Source organism: Canis lupus, chromosome 13 (genome assembly GCF_003254725.2).
Source record: "Canis lupus dingo isolate Sandy chromosome 13, ASM325472v2, whole genome shotgun sequence".
NCBI classification, from domain to species: Eukaryota; Metazoa; Chordata; class Mammalia; order Carnivora; family Canidae; genus Canis; species Canis lupus.
Genome location: NC_064255.1, coordinates 19458305 through 19476021, shown reverse-complemented (window position 1 = coordinate 19476021; position 17717 = coordinate 19458305). Strand labels below are relative to the sequence as shown.

The following is a 17717-nucleotide window of genomic DNA, read 5'->3' as shown; positions in this document are numbered from 1 at the left end:
AACTATAAGCCTTCCCAAGATTGTTAGATGTCCAGCAATCTAATCCTTGACTCTTTTGTTATTGCATCTTCAGACTCTTCCCACACCGAAGTCTTTAGGATATTCTGTTTGAATCTTTTTGACTTTACTGATTTGTATTATCAAGATTCTCCTTTACTATATCTGCAGATGATGAGCAAAATAATACAATTTTTAGTGACCATTTATCATAGTGACTATTTGTTGGGTACTTTCCAATTGCCTGACACTGTACTGAGTAGTTTACACGTACTGTATTTAATTCTCTCCACAGGACTATGAGATAGATCTATCATTCCTATTTTGAAGTAAGGCATGGGTCATCTGGTTTGTAAGATAGGCTGTGTTTGGACCTATGTCTGATTCCAAAGCCTATTCTTTCCACAGAGGCAAACTACATCATTAATTTATTTTTTTCAACAAATACATTTTAGCTACCTCTTCTGTACAAGACACTGTCATAGGCTCTTAGACACACATTGAAGAAATTCCACTAAAACTGTTATTTAGGGGCACCTGGGAGGCTCATTGGTTGAGCATCTGCCTTTGGGTCTGTCATGATCCCAGGGTCCTGGGATTGAGTCCTGTATTGGGCTCCCCACAGGGAGCCTGCTTCTCCCCCTGCCTCTCTGTGTGTCTCTCATGAATAAATAAATAAAATCTTTAAAAAAAAAAAACAATATTTAATTCAGCTGCACAAACTTTTGAGTTTATGCTATGTGCTAGATCTTTGGATAGATGTCCTGGATGTACAGATGGTGAAGCATTTACATGTAACTTCCTACAGAAGTCCTTCCTATAATCCCATGAACTGGGTTAGGCCCCCTTTTTAGGGTCTCTTTTTACACTTTCCTTTTCATTTACTGTATTTATTCTAATGTAATTTAATATATGTGTGATTTTTTTGTTTAATATCTTTCTCTAACTTGACTCCATGGGGGAACTCCATGTTGTCTTATTTACCTCAGCATAGCATCTGACACATTAAGTAGGCACTCAGAAAATACTTACTGAATGAATAAATGAAGAAAAGCAAATATCCTTTATCAGCTTTTATAAATGATGTTAAGAAAGAATCTCTAGAAGATATGAAGTGAAGGTAATAATATGCTCCAATTTAATACTAGGTCTTCATGCTAGGATCATTGAAATTGACTAGATTTAAAAACAGTTTTGTTTCTGTTCACTATATCATCTGAGTTATCAATTTCAGTTGATATTAAATGAGCAATTAACAAACTACGTGGAAAAAAACTACGTGAAAAATTGAAAAAATTGATTTTATGGTGTCTAATATTAACACCAGCTAGTTACCAGGATACATCCTCATGATAAGTGTTTTTCTCTAAAAATAAAGAAGCGCATTCTCGATCATTCCTTAGGTTCTGGTTTTCATTGCTTGACAATGACCAAGAAACTAAACATTATGTGACATGATTTGATTCTAACAACTAAGTTTAGTTAGGGGGAGCGGTGATTGTGTCTCTTTAGACCTTTTTAAATGCCTATTTAATAGTTTGCCTTCTTGTCAAAACCTGAGTCTATTTTAAATTCTTTTTATTTAAATTCATTTTTTTACCCATATTATATAGTGCTTTATTTAGATAAATCAGTAGTATGTGAAAATAAAAGGTTTTACAGTTTGTTTTACATGTTATGATCTTTCCATTTCTCTCTACTTTGACATCTGAGACATGAGACTCTGTACTTGGACAAATTTTATATTTTAGAAAAATCATTTTAATTTAACTTGTTTTTGGAGACTTACATGGTCATTTATTCCGGACATATTTTATGTGCCTTTTCCTACTTAACCTACATAGTACTTATATTTATTTTTACAACTGAACCCACATATATAGAACATTTTATTAGGAAGATGTAAACATTTTTTTAAAATTCTTTTAAAGAGATGTAACAATTGGCTACAAATTGAAATTAATCTCTAGTTTATGAAAAACATTTATTTTATTTTATTTATTTTTTTTTTTTATGAAAAACATTTATTAGCTTAAGTTTACCACTTTGGAATCTTTCACTTACTAAGAATTCGCATAATATAGATTTCAAGCTCAAGCATTCAATTAAAAACTTTCACTTTTGGGGATTTAAAAAGTGTTAAATGGGAGTCCTAGGTAGCTTAGTAGGTTGGGCATCTGTCTTCCATTCCAATCATGATCTAGGGTCCTGACATTGAGCCCTGAGTCCGTGCTCCCTGCTCAGTGGGGAGTCTGCTTCTCCCTCCCTCTGCCCCTGCCCTTTCCACTGCTTGTGTTCTCTAATAAAATCTTTTTAAAAAGTAAAAAATAAAAATTATTAAATGTTTAGGGTGCCTGGATAGCTGAGTTAGTTAAGCATCCAACTCTTGGTTTCAGCTCAGGGTCATGAGATTGAGCCTTATTTCATTGTCAGGCTCCATGCTCAGCAGGGAATCTGCCTGAGATTTTCTTTCTCCCTCTGCCCCTCCCTGATCTCTTTCCTTCTCTCCCTCCCTACCAACCTCCCTCCCTTTAAAATAAATACATCTTTTTTAAAAAGTATTAAATGTTCATTGTAGAAACTATGAACAAGATACAAACTTAAATAATCTCACTGAAGTTAACATTTTGCTGTGTTTTTTGTGTTTATGTTGTGTGTCTCTGGCTTATATTTTTATCCCCATTTTTTCATAAAAAAGGAAATACAGGCACAGAAAGAAAAGTAATTTGACTAAGATCACATAATTGTAAGTGGTGGGTTAGGGATTCAAACCTAAGTTAACTGGCTCCTGAGTTGTGGTCCTAGCCACTTTGCCTGACTGCCTCTTGTTGCCTTTTGTAGCATCTTATATAAATGTACTTTAGTCCTGTAGTTCTCAGATATTTCACTTTAATTTTTATTTATTTATTTATTTATTTTAGATATTTCGCTTTAAAAAGCAAAATATTTTAAGTAGTATTTTAAGTAGTCTTTGAGTTTTGGTAGGTTACCATGCTGTATGAAGTTCTGGAAATCTAAGAATGTCATATCTGACTTTTTTTTAATAGAAACACCATCATAAATGAATTCATATTCCTAACCAAGAGGGCTATATGGTACTTTGTTTTTAACTTGAAATACCAAAGTGCTGTTTAATCAAATAAGTGACCAAACATAGATTATGCAGTTAGAGTTGTATATACATCATGAATAAAGAATACTGATCAAACTGCTCATTATACTAAGTGATTTGGTTTGTTTAAAACGAATTAGAAGGTGACTGAGTGCCTTTATTATATTAATGGAATTAGGGCTTTCTATAATTATTGCTTTTTTTAAGATTTTATTCATTTATTCATGAGAAACAGAGAGAGAGAGAGAGAGAGAAGCAGAGACACAGGCAGAGGGAGAAGCAGGCTCCATGCAGGGAACCTGATGCAGGACTTGATCCCGGGACTCCAGGATCACGCCCTGAGTTAAAGGCAGACGCCCAACCGCTGAGCCACCCAGGGATCCCTCTATAATTATTTTTAAGGAAATTTTTAGAGAAACTTCAAGTAACTTGATGCATTTTTGAGTTACTGCTCTGGGGATTTATTTCCCTGCCATTTCTTTTCATTCCAAATTTCCCTCTGACAGGAATATGCATTAAGGGACCAGCCTTTCCTTTTTATGCTCTGCTAAAATATGATCTTTCCTTACAAGCAGCCATACAACTTGTGTCAGTTTGTGTTCCCAAGATAATAATGTGGGTATACACGTAGACATAACAATTTAAGGATATCTCATGATATAGGTATACCAGTTATTTAACATAAATCATTCGACATTTTATTTCTGCACATTACAGCTGACATTAAGTCCAGTTAGTTTTTATTACCGTGGAATGCATAGAACCAGTAAAAAAAAAAAGCATTTTTGGATTGGCCAAAAGCTTATGTCTGAGAAATGGATAATCTTTTGATTCAGGGCTGTCTAATAGAACTTTCCACATGATGAAAAAACTCTCTCTTAGAGCTATCTAATACAGTAGCTCTTGACCACATGTGGGTCTTGAGTACTTATGCTGTGGCTAGTGTGACTGAGAAACTGAAATTTTATTTTATGTAATTTTAATTAAGTTTCAGTAGCCTCATGTGACTAGTGACCACTTTAATGAACGTTGGCATTTTAATTGCCATTTTATAAAGTTCTAATATTAAATATTATAGACATTAGAGTAAAAAATAAAATATGTAACACACTATGCAGTGTAACCCATTGAAAATGGGATTTCTCGGGGTGCCTGGGTAACTCAGTTGGTTAAGTGTCTGCCTTCAGCTCAGGTCATGATTTCAGGTTCTGGGATCAAGCCCCACTTTGGGCTCCCTGAGCAAGGAGCCTGCGTCTCCCTCTCTCCCTGCTCCCCCACCCCCGCCCCACGCTTGCTCACTTCTCCTCTCTCTCAAATAAATAAATAAAATCTTTAAGAAAATGGGATTTCTCATTACTGTTAGATTTGCTGTCATGAGAAAATTTTTTTTTTCTCCTTTTGGAGAAGGCGGCTGCTTAAATATGCTCTCATTCCACCCAAAATAGCTAAGCCAACAATATAATTTTCTTTTGGAATGTAGTAATTGGAATTTAGTCAAGATAGATCTGATGGTGAATCTGCAGAGACTTGATTGAAACAGATGTACCTGGGTTGCACCTAAATCAATAGACACAATAATAGCTTGCTTTGGTTTTTGTTTCCCTAGTAATAAAATTTTATATATGTTTACAGTATAGAAATGTACATTTTAAAAATTGGAACTATTATTAGATTTTGGTTAAATAACGTTTATTAGCTCTTCTGTTAGAGACAAAAGCTTTTAAGAAACAAACAGTAATAATAGTCAAAACCCATTGAACCCAGTAGGTGATTGACAAATTGTTTTAATTAAAAGCTCTGTTGTTGGGATTTCATTTAAGTTATTTTAAATCACTTAGGAAAGTTATGTTCTCTCAGGCCTAATTTCAGTTTATCCAGATATTATGCTGGTTGTATAGTCATTTTTAAAACAATGTTAGGAAGAAAAGAAACATTTATGAGAAAGCTGAATTTTTTTTTTAATAATTAAAAGTCATTTTCTTGTATAAGAAGTATTGCCTATAAACTTCACTTCTTAAATTAGTGGATATACTTGGTGTATTAATATTTTTATAGCTCATGCATACATAGATTGTGTTAGAATATCTTACAAAGCTGTTTTGTTTCTTGATGGTACAAAATAAATGTGTGGTTGCCATGTGCAAGTGGTGATTGTAGAGTATGCACTGAGAATTTGTCAAATAAAAAGCAACAGCACTGTTTTTCCCTCACAATGCATTTGCCTGGAATTACAGCTTTCAAATGGTCAACTTATTTTAATGCTGTCAATAATTATTTCCATAATCATTGTAGTTTTGCCAAAACATTACAAAACCACAGTAATCATAGAAATTATAATGCTATCACTGTAATGGAAACTTTTCATTATGTAGGATAAAAATAAAACTTGATCATTTTAAACTTTTTTATTTCATTTTTACAAAATTCTGTGGGAGAGCTTTTCTTAGGAAAAACAAGGTATGTGGAAAATTTCAACTTGAGTTGCTTCACATAATCCACAGAGTAAGTGATGAAACAATACCAAAAAAGAAATGTATTTCTGTATTCCTCACTCATTAAGTCAGTAATGCTTTATTTTAAACAAAACCCTCACCTGTGTATAGACACTACGTGTGGAAAGTTCAGCATCAATAAATCTTGAAAAGAGATGTTTATAATGAAAACTCATTTACCCAGGGGTTAATGCCCTCTACAGAGTGTGCTATTAGAAGTGTGCCTGCAAAGAAGTGAATGGCAAGGATGGAAGTGGGGAGATAGGAGGACAGTCGTTACTGGCCTTGAATTGTCTTTGCTGAAAGCAGGATTCGATTTAGAGTATTTCATCAGGCTGGATGCCTCTAGCCCTGGAAAAGGAACATAAGTGTGAGGACATTAGCCTGGGAAAGGGCCGTGGTGAGCATCCTGTCTCGTCTCGTCTGTAGCTCGAGAGCAATGATTTAAACTTACACATGCCCTCTGATTTGAAACCTATGAATCGTAAAAATCTACAGGTTTTCAGGTTTAGTAAAATTAATACCCAGAAAATTATATTTTTACCTATGCCTTTTTTGTAAAATGTGCTTCATTCACATCAGATGCTTAATTTATTGAAAGACCATAAAGGAGGATTTTTACCTTTTCAAAAACCCATAAGGAATTGGGATCTGGACATCTTCAAGATTTTCCATAATTTTATGCTAGTCTGTCATATGGCATTTTCCTACAAGATTTAACTTAATTTGCTGCTCTTCACAGGCAAAAGTTATTAGCTGGACTTCAGGAGCAGGGTTACATTCCAATTTTCCCATTATTTCAACCAGCTCAGCACTGGCATAAACTGTAGACCTCAGTATTTCCAGTGCTGCATTTTGCTCAAATTAGACCTTCTAAACTTTACTGTTCTTTTGGATATGAACAGATTAGGACTGGTTGTTAAAATTAAAAAGAATCTCAACTTGAGCAATCAAACCAAATCATTCCAAGCCAATAGAGCTTGTGACTTAAAAAATGATAGTTGAATGGAACAGCAATTCCTATTTATCTTAACTGAAAAAAGCAGTAGGTTGTTTTAAAATTTTTAACAAGTCTATGAATTTAGTTGTCGGTTTTTAAAACACCACTGAAGTTTTTCTAATCAGGATTTGGTATATGGTACAATACCTAGAGAAATGAGTAGAGAGGCACCATTATTCTGCCTCACTATCTCCTGTATAGCTAACATCTTTAGTTCAAAGAATTTTAGTTCAAGGACAATGCAGTGTCACCAGATTTCCTGTGATTGTTTATTCTAAACAGTTGCATCAGACTATTATTGAGAGACTTAAAACTCAATCAAACTGATATTTTATTGTTCTTAAGATTACTCCACTGTCCATATTTTATTCTTGTCTTTTAAATATTTTGTTGGAGTAAGCATTATACTGACAAATACTATTTATGAGTGAAAAGACATAAGACCTAAGGAACAATAAAATATTTTTGAGATTTCTTACACTTAAGTTTATACCCGATTTCATGAATTTACAACTGAAATTCAAATGCTTTTTCCTTCTGGAAAATATCTTAATGAGATAAATAATACTAAGTGTCTCACTGAACCATCACGTAAACAATGTTTTATAGCTTTATATTTCATTTTATTCACAAACCAAATGGATTTGTCCCAGCAATTTACAATGAAAACTAAAAATTCCCTAAAGATTTTCATGAAGTCAAAAGATAAATTCTTTTATAGAAATGTCCCCATTTTCAAACTAATTTAAATGTGTTGGCTTCTATCAGTTTTTGTCCTGAATTTTATCTCTGAATTTCTAAGATGTACTTGTTTCATTTTAATGAGTGGCAGCATTTTGCATAGTGATTTCAGTAGTAAAGGATTTGCTATAGAAAATAGAGAATTTTGTGAGATGTGGTAGGATTTTAACTTTCAAGTTTCTTAGCAGTCACGAGTATCACAGAATACTTTTCTGTAGTTCAGACAGCCCTTTTTGTCAATTGTTTCCTCATTGAAAAGGGGATTTTTTTTTTAAAGCTGTAGTATTTGAAGGCAGTTTTCTGCTAGTGACAAGTATTAAGTGCAAAATGAACTCTTGCTATAGAACATTTAGTAGCTATGTAATTTTAGCACAATTTAGAAGAAAACAAAGTCTTACATTGGCTAATTCTTTGAAGATTCATTAATCTCCCAAATTACCCTGAGTATATATATGAAAGTTTAACACTTTTAGCTCTCACCTCAGAGGTCAAAGTGTACATATTGTGTCTGTGTATGAGTGTGTACACCTGTATGTGCATCTCTGTCAAAGAAATATACTGTCTAAAGACAGAACCCGGTCTTGCTTACTGCTGTGTTCCCAGTCCCCACAGTTAGACATGACACTCAGTAATCTTTGTTGAATGAATAAATGAGTGGAATCTTATCTCCATGAAAGAGGAATTGACTTTTAATTCAGGAAGTATGGTAGGGACGCCTGGGTGGCTTAGCGGTTGAGCGCCTGCCTTCGGCCCAGGGCATGATCCTGGAATCCCGGGATCGAGTTCTACGTCAGGCTCCCTGCATGGAGCCTGCTTCTCCCTCTGCCTGTGTCTCTGCCTCTCTCTCTCTCTCTCTCTCTCTCTCTCTCTGTCTCTCATGAATAAATAAATTAAATATTTTTAAAAAGGGGGGGTGAGAAGTATGGTAAATTCATATTTTGGTCTTTGTAAATCTTATAGTTATAGCTAAAATAGAGTTTTTCTTTTTTTAATAGAGTTTTTCTTAATAGTCCATGTTTTAGTGTAACTCTGATATATTTAGTTGTGAATTATTTATATTACACATATGAAGAAAAGATTATGGTAATTTTGTTAAAATATAACTTGTTTCTGTCAAGGAATATGTTTCTATAAAAAAAAAAACTAATAGAGATTAGCTTTCTGTAACAGCACTTGAAATGTCTCTTCAATGATTTCCTGAGATTATTTTAGAATAGTGTCATTTACAAAAATATCAACCTTATAGAATATTATCTTTTATTTTAGGACTTCATGATTTTTTTTTTTTTTTTTTGCACTGAAACGGTGAAAAGAACTAAGCAGACAAATATAGAATATAAATTCACTCATCATCCTTCTAACAAAGGATTAAGCCATTTCATCTTGGGACATTAAGGTTTCAAACAACATTTAAGCATCCATACTGTGAAAAGCAATAAGCTAGATGCCAGGTGTCTTGCTTTTAAAAATTATTTAATCTAGTAAGTAGATGAGGTAGATCTACACATAAAGTAGAGTAGGGGCACTTCTGTGGCCCAGTTGGTTAAGCATCTGCCTTTGGCTCAAGTCATGATCCCAGGGTTCAACATTGAGCCCCAAATCCATGTTCCCTGCTCAGTGAGGAGTCTGCTTCTTTTCCTTCTCCCTCTGTCTCTCCCTCCCACTCGTGCATGCATGCTCTCTCTCAAATAAATAAAATCTTAAAAAGGAAAAAGGTAGCAAGACACCTGGCTGGCTCAATGGTTGAGTGTCTGCCTTTGGCTCAGGGAGTGATCCCGGGTCCAGGGATCAAGTCCCTCATTGGGTTTCCTGCAGTGAGCCTGCTTCTCCCTCTGTGTCTCTGCTTCTCTCTGTGTGTCTCTCATGAATAAATAAATAAAACCTGTCTTTAAAAAAAAAAATGTAGGGTAAGTATGTAAATGACATAATTCAAGAATTTAATTCTGATAATACAGTGTTGCCATATATAGATTAGCAATGTTTAAAGAACCAAATATAACATTTAACTCACATTACTAAAACTACATGGACTATAATTTAATCTTTCTTTGGTGATAGATACCAAAGGAATTCCAGTATCCAGCCTCAGTACATATTATCATAATGTAAAATTATTATTGGATCAGAAAAGCATAAAACTGCCTGTTAATAAAGTTCTCTCTGGGTAAAGAGCTAAAAAGGATACTGTATAGCAAATGGAATCACCTCTAGCTAAGGAAGAGGTATGTTACCTTCTCTTAGGCACAGCATAGTTTTAGAAATTTACTTCATTTCCTTCTTTAGCATCTTCAAGTAGCCAACCCCTCTGTCTTATGAATAGCTCTGTATGAGGTCTAAGGTGAACCCTGGCTAAGTCATCATGTGGTCCATGGAGCAGCATTGCATCACATGGGAGCTTGTTAGAAATGTAGAATCATGAGCCCCTCTACAGATTAACTGAATCTGAATCTGCAGTTTCACAAGAGCCCAAGTGATATGTATAGCCACTAACATTTGAGAAGCACCTGCCCTCCCCTTTCTTACTTTGAATTTCTTTTAGTGGAAGAAAGTAAGGAGTATAAATGCATTGTATGCTGTGCCTGCTTTCGTGTGTATGTGTGTGTATACGCACATGCTTGGAGGAATAAGAGGTATTTGGTGTAAAGACCTCACTTTTCCCCACGAGACTACCTCCTGAACACCATGAAATATCATTAATTGCCTCCATTATAAGTTGATGTTCATGGCTATGCCAGACAGCATCTAAAGTACCTAGTCCCTTGGCCAAGATACTGTCTTCCCTTTCTGGAAGCTAATTACCCACCCAATAAAGAGCCTGTTAAGTTCAGTAAAAAAAAAAAAAAAAAAAAAAAGGATGAGTTTGTAAAACAAAATGGCATTTTGAAGGCAGCCACTGTACTGTAATGACATATCTTACAGGTATCCACTATATGCTGGGCACCATGCTAATTGCTGAAAGCATAAATGCAGTTATATTGGGACCTTGCCTTCAAAGGAACCAACAGCCTAAAAGAAGTCACATAGAATAAAATGGTACATGTAGGCACTTGCAGTCAGAAAGTCTGCACTAGGTCCCTACCACCCACTTCCTAACTGTGTATCCTTAGGGCAGTTACCAGCTTCTCTGAGCCTCAGTATTGTCCTCCATAAAATGGGATTGATAAAATTGTCTTTCTCACAATGTAATTAAGAGAATAAAATGAGATAATACATGTGAAATAGTATACTTTGTGGCATCTAATAAGCATTCAGCACATCTTACATAAATATTTGCATAAGTAAAGACAAGTATAATTTGAGAAACACGGAAATAGAGGTGTGCATGATATTCTTTGGCAATCTCAGAAAGAGGAGCCCTAAATTAGAAAGAAAGGTTGTGGAGGGCTTCCCAGATTATGTGATTAGTTGAATTTGAAGGGTTAGTCAAGTCTGCCAGGCAGAGCAAAGTTCAAGTACCCAAGTCCAGAGTTGGGGAAGTTTTTATCTGAGTAATAGCAAGTAGTGCAGGGCACCTGGGTGGCTCAGGGGGTTAAGCATGTGCCTTCCACTCAGGTCATTATCCTAGGGTCCTGGGATCTAGCCCTGCAGTGTGCCCTCTGCTCAGCGGGGAGTCTGTTTCTCCCTTTCCCCTCACCCCCATGCGTGTGTGTGTGTGTGTGTGTGTGTGTATGCGCACATGCATTCTCTCTCTCTCTCTCTCTCTCTGAAGTAAAATCTTCAAGAGAAACCCCCCAAAATAGCAAGTATTCTAATGGGACCAATATGTAAAAAGATGGGCTGTAGAAAAAGTAACTCAAATGTTAGCTGAGGCCATGTCGTGGAGGGTTATATATTGATTTCCAGGGTGTTTGTATTTTGACAAAGCAGTGAAGGACTACTGAAGATTTTTTTAGGCAGGGCCTAGGTGGAAGCGGGATGGAAAAGAAGGTAGAGACTCTGACATGTCTTCCCCTTTGCCCCCTTTCTCCTAAACTCCAAATCTTAATTGCTAGCTACCTGTCATGTCCAGACCTCAACATATTCAAAAACCAAGATCCTTCCCTTCCAATCTGTTCCTCTGCCTGTATTCCCTATCCTGAAAAGATCAGTAGCATTGGCATTCATGGAGGTCTTCCAGCTGAAAATCAGGCATCATCCCAGAATCATTTTTTAGTAACTCTTTCCTCCAGCTCCCTAGTCCTCTCTCTCTCCCCTCTTCTCACCCTCTCCCCACCAACATGGCACTTTCTGCCTCTTAAATCCTGAACCTGTCCTTTCTTCTCACTCATCACTGCTATAGCCTCCTCACTTCCCATCAAAAAAATCCTCTTGAAACAAATTTGTCTTTATTAGCCACCTGCCCCCCATAGCTTTCAGGTCACTACCTACATACTTACAGATTACACCCTTCATACACATTTCCAATTTTACTTATAAATCCCACTAAAAGGTCCTTTTGTCATCTCATTGTTACTTAATAATTTTTAGAAACAACTAGACTATGACTAATCATGTTTAGTTTTATTGAGTGGAATTGCAGAGACTCCTTGTTAGGACCTTAGCTTAGAAGATTTCTTTCTGAGTGCATCACCACCACCCATTAGTCATTAATTATATGAACCAGCTGGATAGGAGAATAAGTGGTTTCTTGAAATGAACTGCTGTTATGCAGAGAAGGATGAAAAGGATGCCCTTTGGAGCCATGCTCCAAAGAGCGTGGTTCAGGCTCTCGGACCATGCTGCGCTGTTATTTCCTAGACTTTGGATGCAGTTTTTACGTTTGGAAGGAGATTTCAAAAACAGTGACAAATTTCTGCAGTTTCTCTTCTTGTTGTCATAGAATGGCTGATATGGTGAAGCATATTTGGCTGGTTTCCCAGATCAGTGCCTGTGTTCCTCAGAGCTAAATAATAACTTTAAATTGTAATGTAGTTTATTTACTCAGCCACTAGACTGTTGGTCTTCATAGCTGAGCAATCTGGTATCTTGTGAGTATTTTGTTTAAGAAAACATGCTGTAAATGTAGAAAGGGACTAGATAAGTTATTTCGGGGCAAACAGAGTTCATCTATTTTCTAAAGGAACTCAAACTATCTAATATTTTTACAGCTGTTTCAAAAATATCTATTTAGTTTACGGATTAGGAACTTCTGAAAATTCCATGTGAGCTCAAAACCTACAAATACACCTATGGAAAAAATAAAAGGACACTTTAACATTTTTTGCATTTTGTTATTTCCTATTCATTTTCTCCACTTGTTATGATTGAATATTGCCCTAAAAAACGTGTTGTTGTTTTTTTTAGTTTACTACTGGAAGTAACTTTCAGATATGATTAATCCTATAAATGCATGAATGAGGAAAAGGCCAGTTTGTATATAATTAAAATAGCAAAGGCTAGTGTTTTACATTTATTTTGTATATGTATCATAGTGAAAAATGTAGCATGATAAAATAATATAAATAGGGGGACACCTGGGTGGCTCAGCCGTTGAGGATATGCCTTTGGCTCAGGTCATGATCCTGGGGTCCTGGGATTGAGTCCTGCATTGGGCTTCCCACGGGGAGTCTGCTTCTCCCTCTGCCTGTGTCTCTGCCTCTCTCTCTCTCTGTGTCTCTCATGAATAAATAAATAAAATCTTTGAAAAATATATATATAATATAAATAGAGAAATTACTCATTCAAAAATCATCTTGATTAGGTAAATCCATATACCTTATATGCATTTTTAAAGATCATAACCGTCCTTTCTGTGAAAAGGTCTTTAAGAAAGTATATTTAAATTTCAATAGAAATTGAATTCAAGTTTTTAAGTTGATTCATGCATAGGCACAGACAGCCTACATTTATGTTCTTAAAAGAGTTTGGGAATTGTTGCTTCATGATGATTTGGCTTTAGTGTTTTTCACCAACAATCTAACATTTGTAGATAATTTCTCAAACAGTTACTTTCATTTTATTTTGTTTTAAGATTTTATTTTATTTACTCATGAAAGACAGAGAGAGGCAGAGACACAGGCAGAGGGAGAAGCAGGCTCCATGCAGGGAGCCTGATGTGGGACTCGATCCCGGGACTCCAGGATCACGTCCTGGGCCAAAGGCAGATGCTAAACCACTGAGCCATCCAGGGATTCCTGTTACTTTCATTTTAAATTGAAAAATAAGCCTTCTTTCATCAGGCAGGAGAAAATGATGATTCATAAATAAATGTTGATTTTGTCTTTCAGACCTGAAGATTATCGACTCTAGGAGAATGAAAATGGCGGGAAATAGCCATGTGGTGACTGGAGCTTCTTAATGAGTCTCTCCCAAGCTACAAGCAGAGTGAGACATCCACTGCATTTTGACAAGGAACTTGTCATGGACACTGAAAGCTTGTGGACAAAGGTCAGGAGGGGATACTCCTTCAATAGGAAATTGCAATAAAATACATTATTTTATATGATTATTTTATTATGTAGTCCAATTTGAGTGTTGTAAGTGATGAAAGAATAAAATTGCTTTCTTGTTTAACTGTTCGATTTGTCATTTAACGAAAAAACAAACCCTAGGTAACACTGCAATTAAGTTGCCAACATGTGCATATCCCACATAGATTCCCTCAGGTTCCTCAATCAGTATTCTGGCCCCTGGGCAAACAAGCCCTATCTTCACTTTTCCTTTCAATGATTATTTTATTAACCTCCCATCCTACATTCATCCTTCCAGCTCAGAAGGGTAAAGTTTGCCCTGAGGTATTTACAAAGTACAGTCCCCTTTTTGCCATCTAGCCTCTTGGTCTCCATGACACCAAAATAATGTCTGCTCCCCAGAAATCTCACCGCCCTGCCTGTGGTGCCATTTGCAGATCCTTGCACTATGTCTTCATGTCTTCTCCCATTGGCTCCTAATCACTTTTTTGCTGGGGACTTAAATTGAACTACTGAGATAAATATCCCTAGCAGAATCTCTTCTTTAGAAATTAAGATGCTGAGCCATCATATTTGGACATTTTTGTGGAAGTTTGTTTTTCTTATCTTGCCGGAGCCATTCAAGGAGTGGGTTTCAGACCACCTTTCCCATTCATTCAGCAAACCTGTATTTGTCAGGCAGTGCCAGGTGTTGGGAATACAGAAATCACATGTGTCTTCCCCAGCACCTCTTGCCGCACCAAAGAGTATACAGTCTTCTGCCGAGTGGAAAGGAGCTGTAGACGGACATGTGAATAAGGGCACTTGGGAGCAGCCTGGGTGGCTCAGCGGTTTAGCACCCTCTTTGGCCCAGGGCGTGATCCTAGAGACCTGGGATCAAGTCCCATGTCGGGCTCCCTGCATGGAGCCTGCTTCTCTCACTGCCTGTGTCTCTGCATTTCTCTCTGTCTCTCTGGGTCTCTCGTGAATGAATAAATAAAATCTTTAAAAAAAAAATTAGTGCACTTGGGGGTCAGACGTGGATATGAACTGTGTATGAGCTGTGATGTAAGTATGTGTAGGGGAGGACGGTAACTAAAATTAAAGATGAAGTATCTCTAGTAAGCATCTGCCAAAGTACCAAACACAACAGCTTTATATAAATTCACTTAATCCATACAGCAACCCTATAATGTACATAATGTAATCCTCCCTGTTAAAAACAGATGCTGAAGTAGCAGTGAGGTACCTGACCAGGGTCACAGAACTGAACTGCTGAGTGGTCCTCAGGATTTGAGTCCAGGCAGCCTGGTCCAAAGGCCCATGGACTTGGCCACTGCTAGCTGGAGAAGTGAGTGTTTATGTTGATGTATCACAAATTCTTTTTTTTTTTAATTTTATTTATTTATTCATGAGAGACACAGCGAGAGAGAGAGAGAGAGAAGCAGAGACATAGGCTGAGGGAGAAGCAGGCTCCCTGCAAGAAGCCTGATGTGAAACTCGATCCTGGATCCTAGGATCACGCCCTGGGCCAAATGCTCAACTGCTGAGCCACCCAGGCGTTCCTCACAAATTCTATAATACAGCAAGCATACCCTGATGGTTCCACAGCTACCATTCACAAGGAAGCGGCAGTTATATTTTAAACTTGGACCAAAAGGAAGATCCACCCCTACCCCTTCCCTGTGATGTGGTGACTGTAGGTGTGAGTCAATACGAAATAAGCCTCCAGCTCCTGCTGCAGTAGCTTTAATAGAGACGAAATTTGGTGCATCCTGAACACCTAAAACAATGCCTGGCACCTATTTCTTGGTTGAGAAAGGCTCACTGAAGAAAGCCCTGGTTCCTAACAAAACTGCAAGAATTAAAGAAATGAGATCATAGCAACATGCTCTATGATAACGTCGAGCCCAGTCATCCTCATATTAATAATCAGTAAGAATATGGACACTGATCACCGTAAGCCTCTCTCTCACTTGCTGAGAGCGCCCCGCGTGGAAGCAGAGAGACCTCAACAAAGGCTATACCGGTGGACTGAGTTGCTCCTCCTTCCTGTTAGCCGCTAACTCCATTTTGCATATGGAGAGAACGAGAGCAGAGAGGCTTTTGCACTCAGCAAATGGCCTTCTGAAGCAGAATCTATTAGACCTTGCTCTACTTGCCCTTTTGCCGTGGGCTCGAGGCTCTAACAGCCTGACCTGTACATATTCCTAAGGAAGCACAACCACAAGTAGCCAAACAAAAATCCCAACTCGCTGTAGGGGACCCAGTAATCTCAGGGAGGAAGACAAGCCAGACTATTGGCATCGTAGCTCCTACTGAAGTCCTGAATGAAATGAATAGAAGAAACAAAAGAGAACTTAAAAAAAATAAGAGTTTTTAGAGAAAAAGAAGGAAACCTTAATTATTTCAAAAATCCTATGGGAAGAGGGATGCTTGGGGGGCTCAGTGGTTGAGTGTCTGCCTTTGCTCAGGATGTAATCCCGGAGTCCCATGATCAAGTCCCGTATCGGGCTCCTTGCATGGAGCCTGCTTCTCCTGTCTTTGCCTCTCTCTCTGCCTCTCTCTGTGTCTCTCATAAATAAATAAATTAAAAACCTTAAAAAAAAAAAAAAAAAACCCTGTGGGAAGGAAAGACAACTATGTGTGTGTGTGTATCTCTAATAGCTATGTGTACCTGTAATGTGCAAATTACTGCAGATAAACAAGGAATCTAATCACTGAAACTAAAATTATATTTGCTCATATGCAGTTTCGCACGATTAACACCAGGTAAATATGAAAAACACCATCCAGCTGCACATAATGAGCTACGGTAGAATAATATGAAACACCTCTCTCAGTTTTCCCCAAGTACATTGCATTGCCTACTGCATTTTCTCAGTAAAACGCAGGCAAGTGTCCTAGTAAGAAATAGCAAAGAAAAAAAGAAAAAGCCTTCAGGACTGCAAAGCCCTGAAACAAGAGGAAGTGTGCTATTGCTGTAGTCAGTCGGCCTTCAGTGAGCACACTGGGGGATGTAGGAGACAACACTGAAAACAAAAAGAGCTTTAATTTTTTAAGATTTTGTTTATTCATGAAAGAGAGAGAGGCAGAGACAGGCAGAGGAAGAAGCAGGCTCCATGCAAGGAGCCCGATGTGGGACTTGATCTCGGGTCTCCAGGATCGCACCCTGGGCTAAAGGCAGGCGCCAAACTGCTGAGCCACCCAGGGATCCCCACAAGAGCTTAATCTTAACTTCCCAAGAATCACCTGTTTCCTGGGCAACTGAACACTGAAAAGCACTCATTTGCCATGAGTTGAAGATAACCCCAAATCTGATGCAGTATGACAGCACTTGGTGTCATCTCATCTCCTTTGGGGCTGTACAGCTTCTTGAGGAGAGGGGGAAACTAACAAAACAAGAAAAGTTGATTTCTGTTTTAAGCTAATTTAGGGGAATGAAAACCAGGAAAAAACCACAGGCGTCTACCATCCGGTATCTCATTTCATTCGAAAAACTTGAATCTTCCTTTTATGTATTTTCCGTAGTTCAAAAGCCACAAGTCCTCACTATAAACACCTCCACTAAGCAAATTTCATGTCTTGTCAAAACAACGTTCCTTTTTTTTAAAGATTTTATTTGTGAGCACAAGCAGTGGGTGGGCGGGCTGAGGGAGAGGCAGGCTTCCCGCTCAGCAGGAGCCTCAACACACGACTTGATCCCAGAACCCCGAGATCATGACTTGAGCCAAAGACAGACACTTAACCGACTGAACCACCCAGGCGCCCCTCAAAACAACATTCTATATTTACTATAATGTTTATTAGGAACTTATGTTTAAAACTGTGGTAATTTTATCACAAGACAGTACAAGGTTTGAGTTTCCTGCCCCAGCTCTTTCTCATAAGCCCTGTTATTTTTGGAGTGAAAATTCCACCATACATTGATTATTTTTTTAGGAACGCATATGCCATGTTATAGGGCAAATGGCTGTACTCACTATAATCGCTGGTTGGGGCACATC

General features: G+C 37.4%; 1 protein-coding gene across 4 annotated transcripts in view; it reads left to right on the top strand.

Annotated features, from left to right (window-relative positions):
- The window catches only part of MRPL13 (mitochondrial ribosomal protein L13), a 47489-nt gene extending 33655 nt beyond the window's left edge, over positions 1-13834 (top strand). For all 4 annotated transcript variants that reach the window (XM_025450303.3, XM_035715575.2, XM_049092640.1 and 1 more), the window contains one exon: positions 13549-13834. In XM_025450303.3, coding sequence (XP_025306088.1) covers positions 13549-13570 — 22 coding nt within the window. In that variant the 3' untranslated portion in view covers positions 13571-13834. The remainder of the gene's footprint in view (positions 1-13548) is intronic.
- Positions 13835-17717: the final 3883 nt, after the last annotated feature.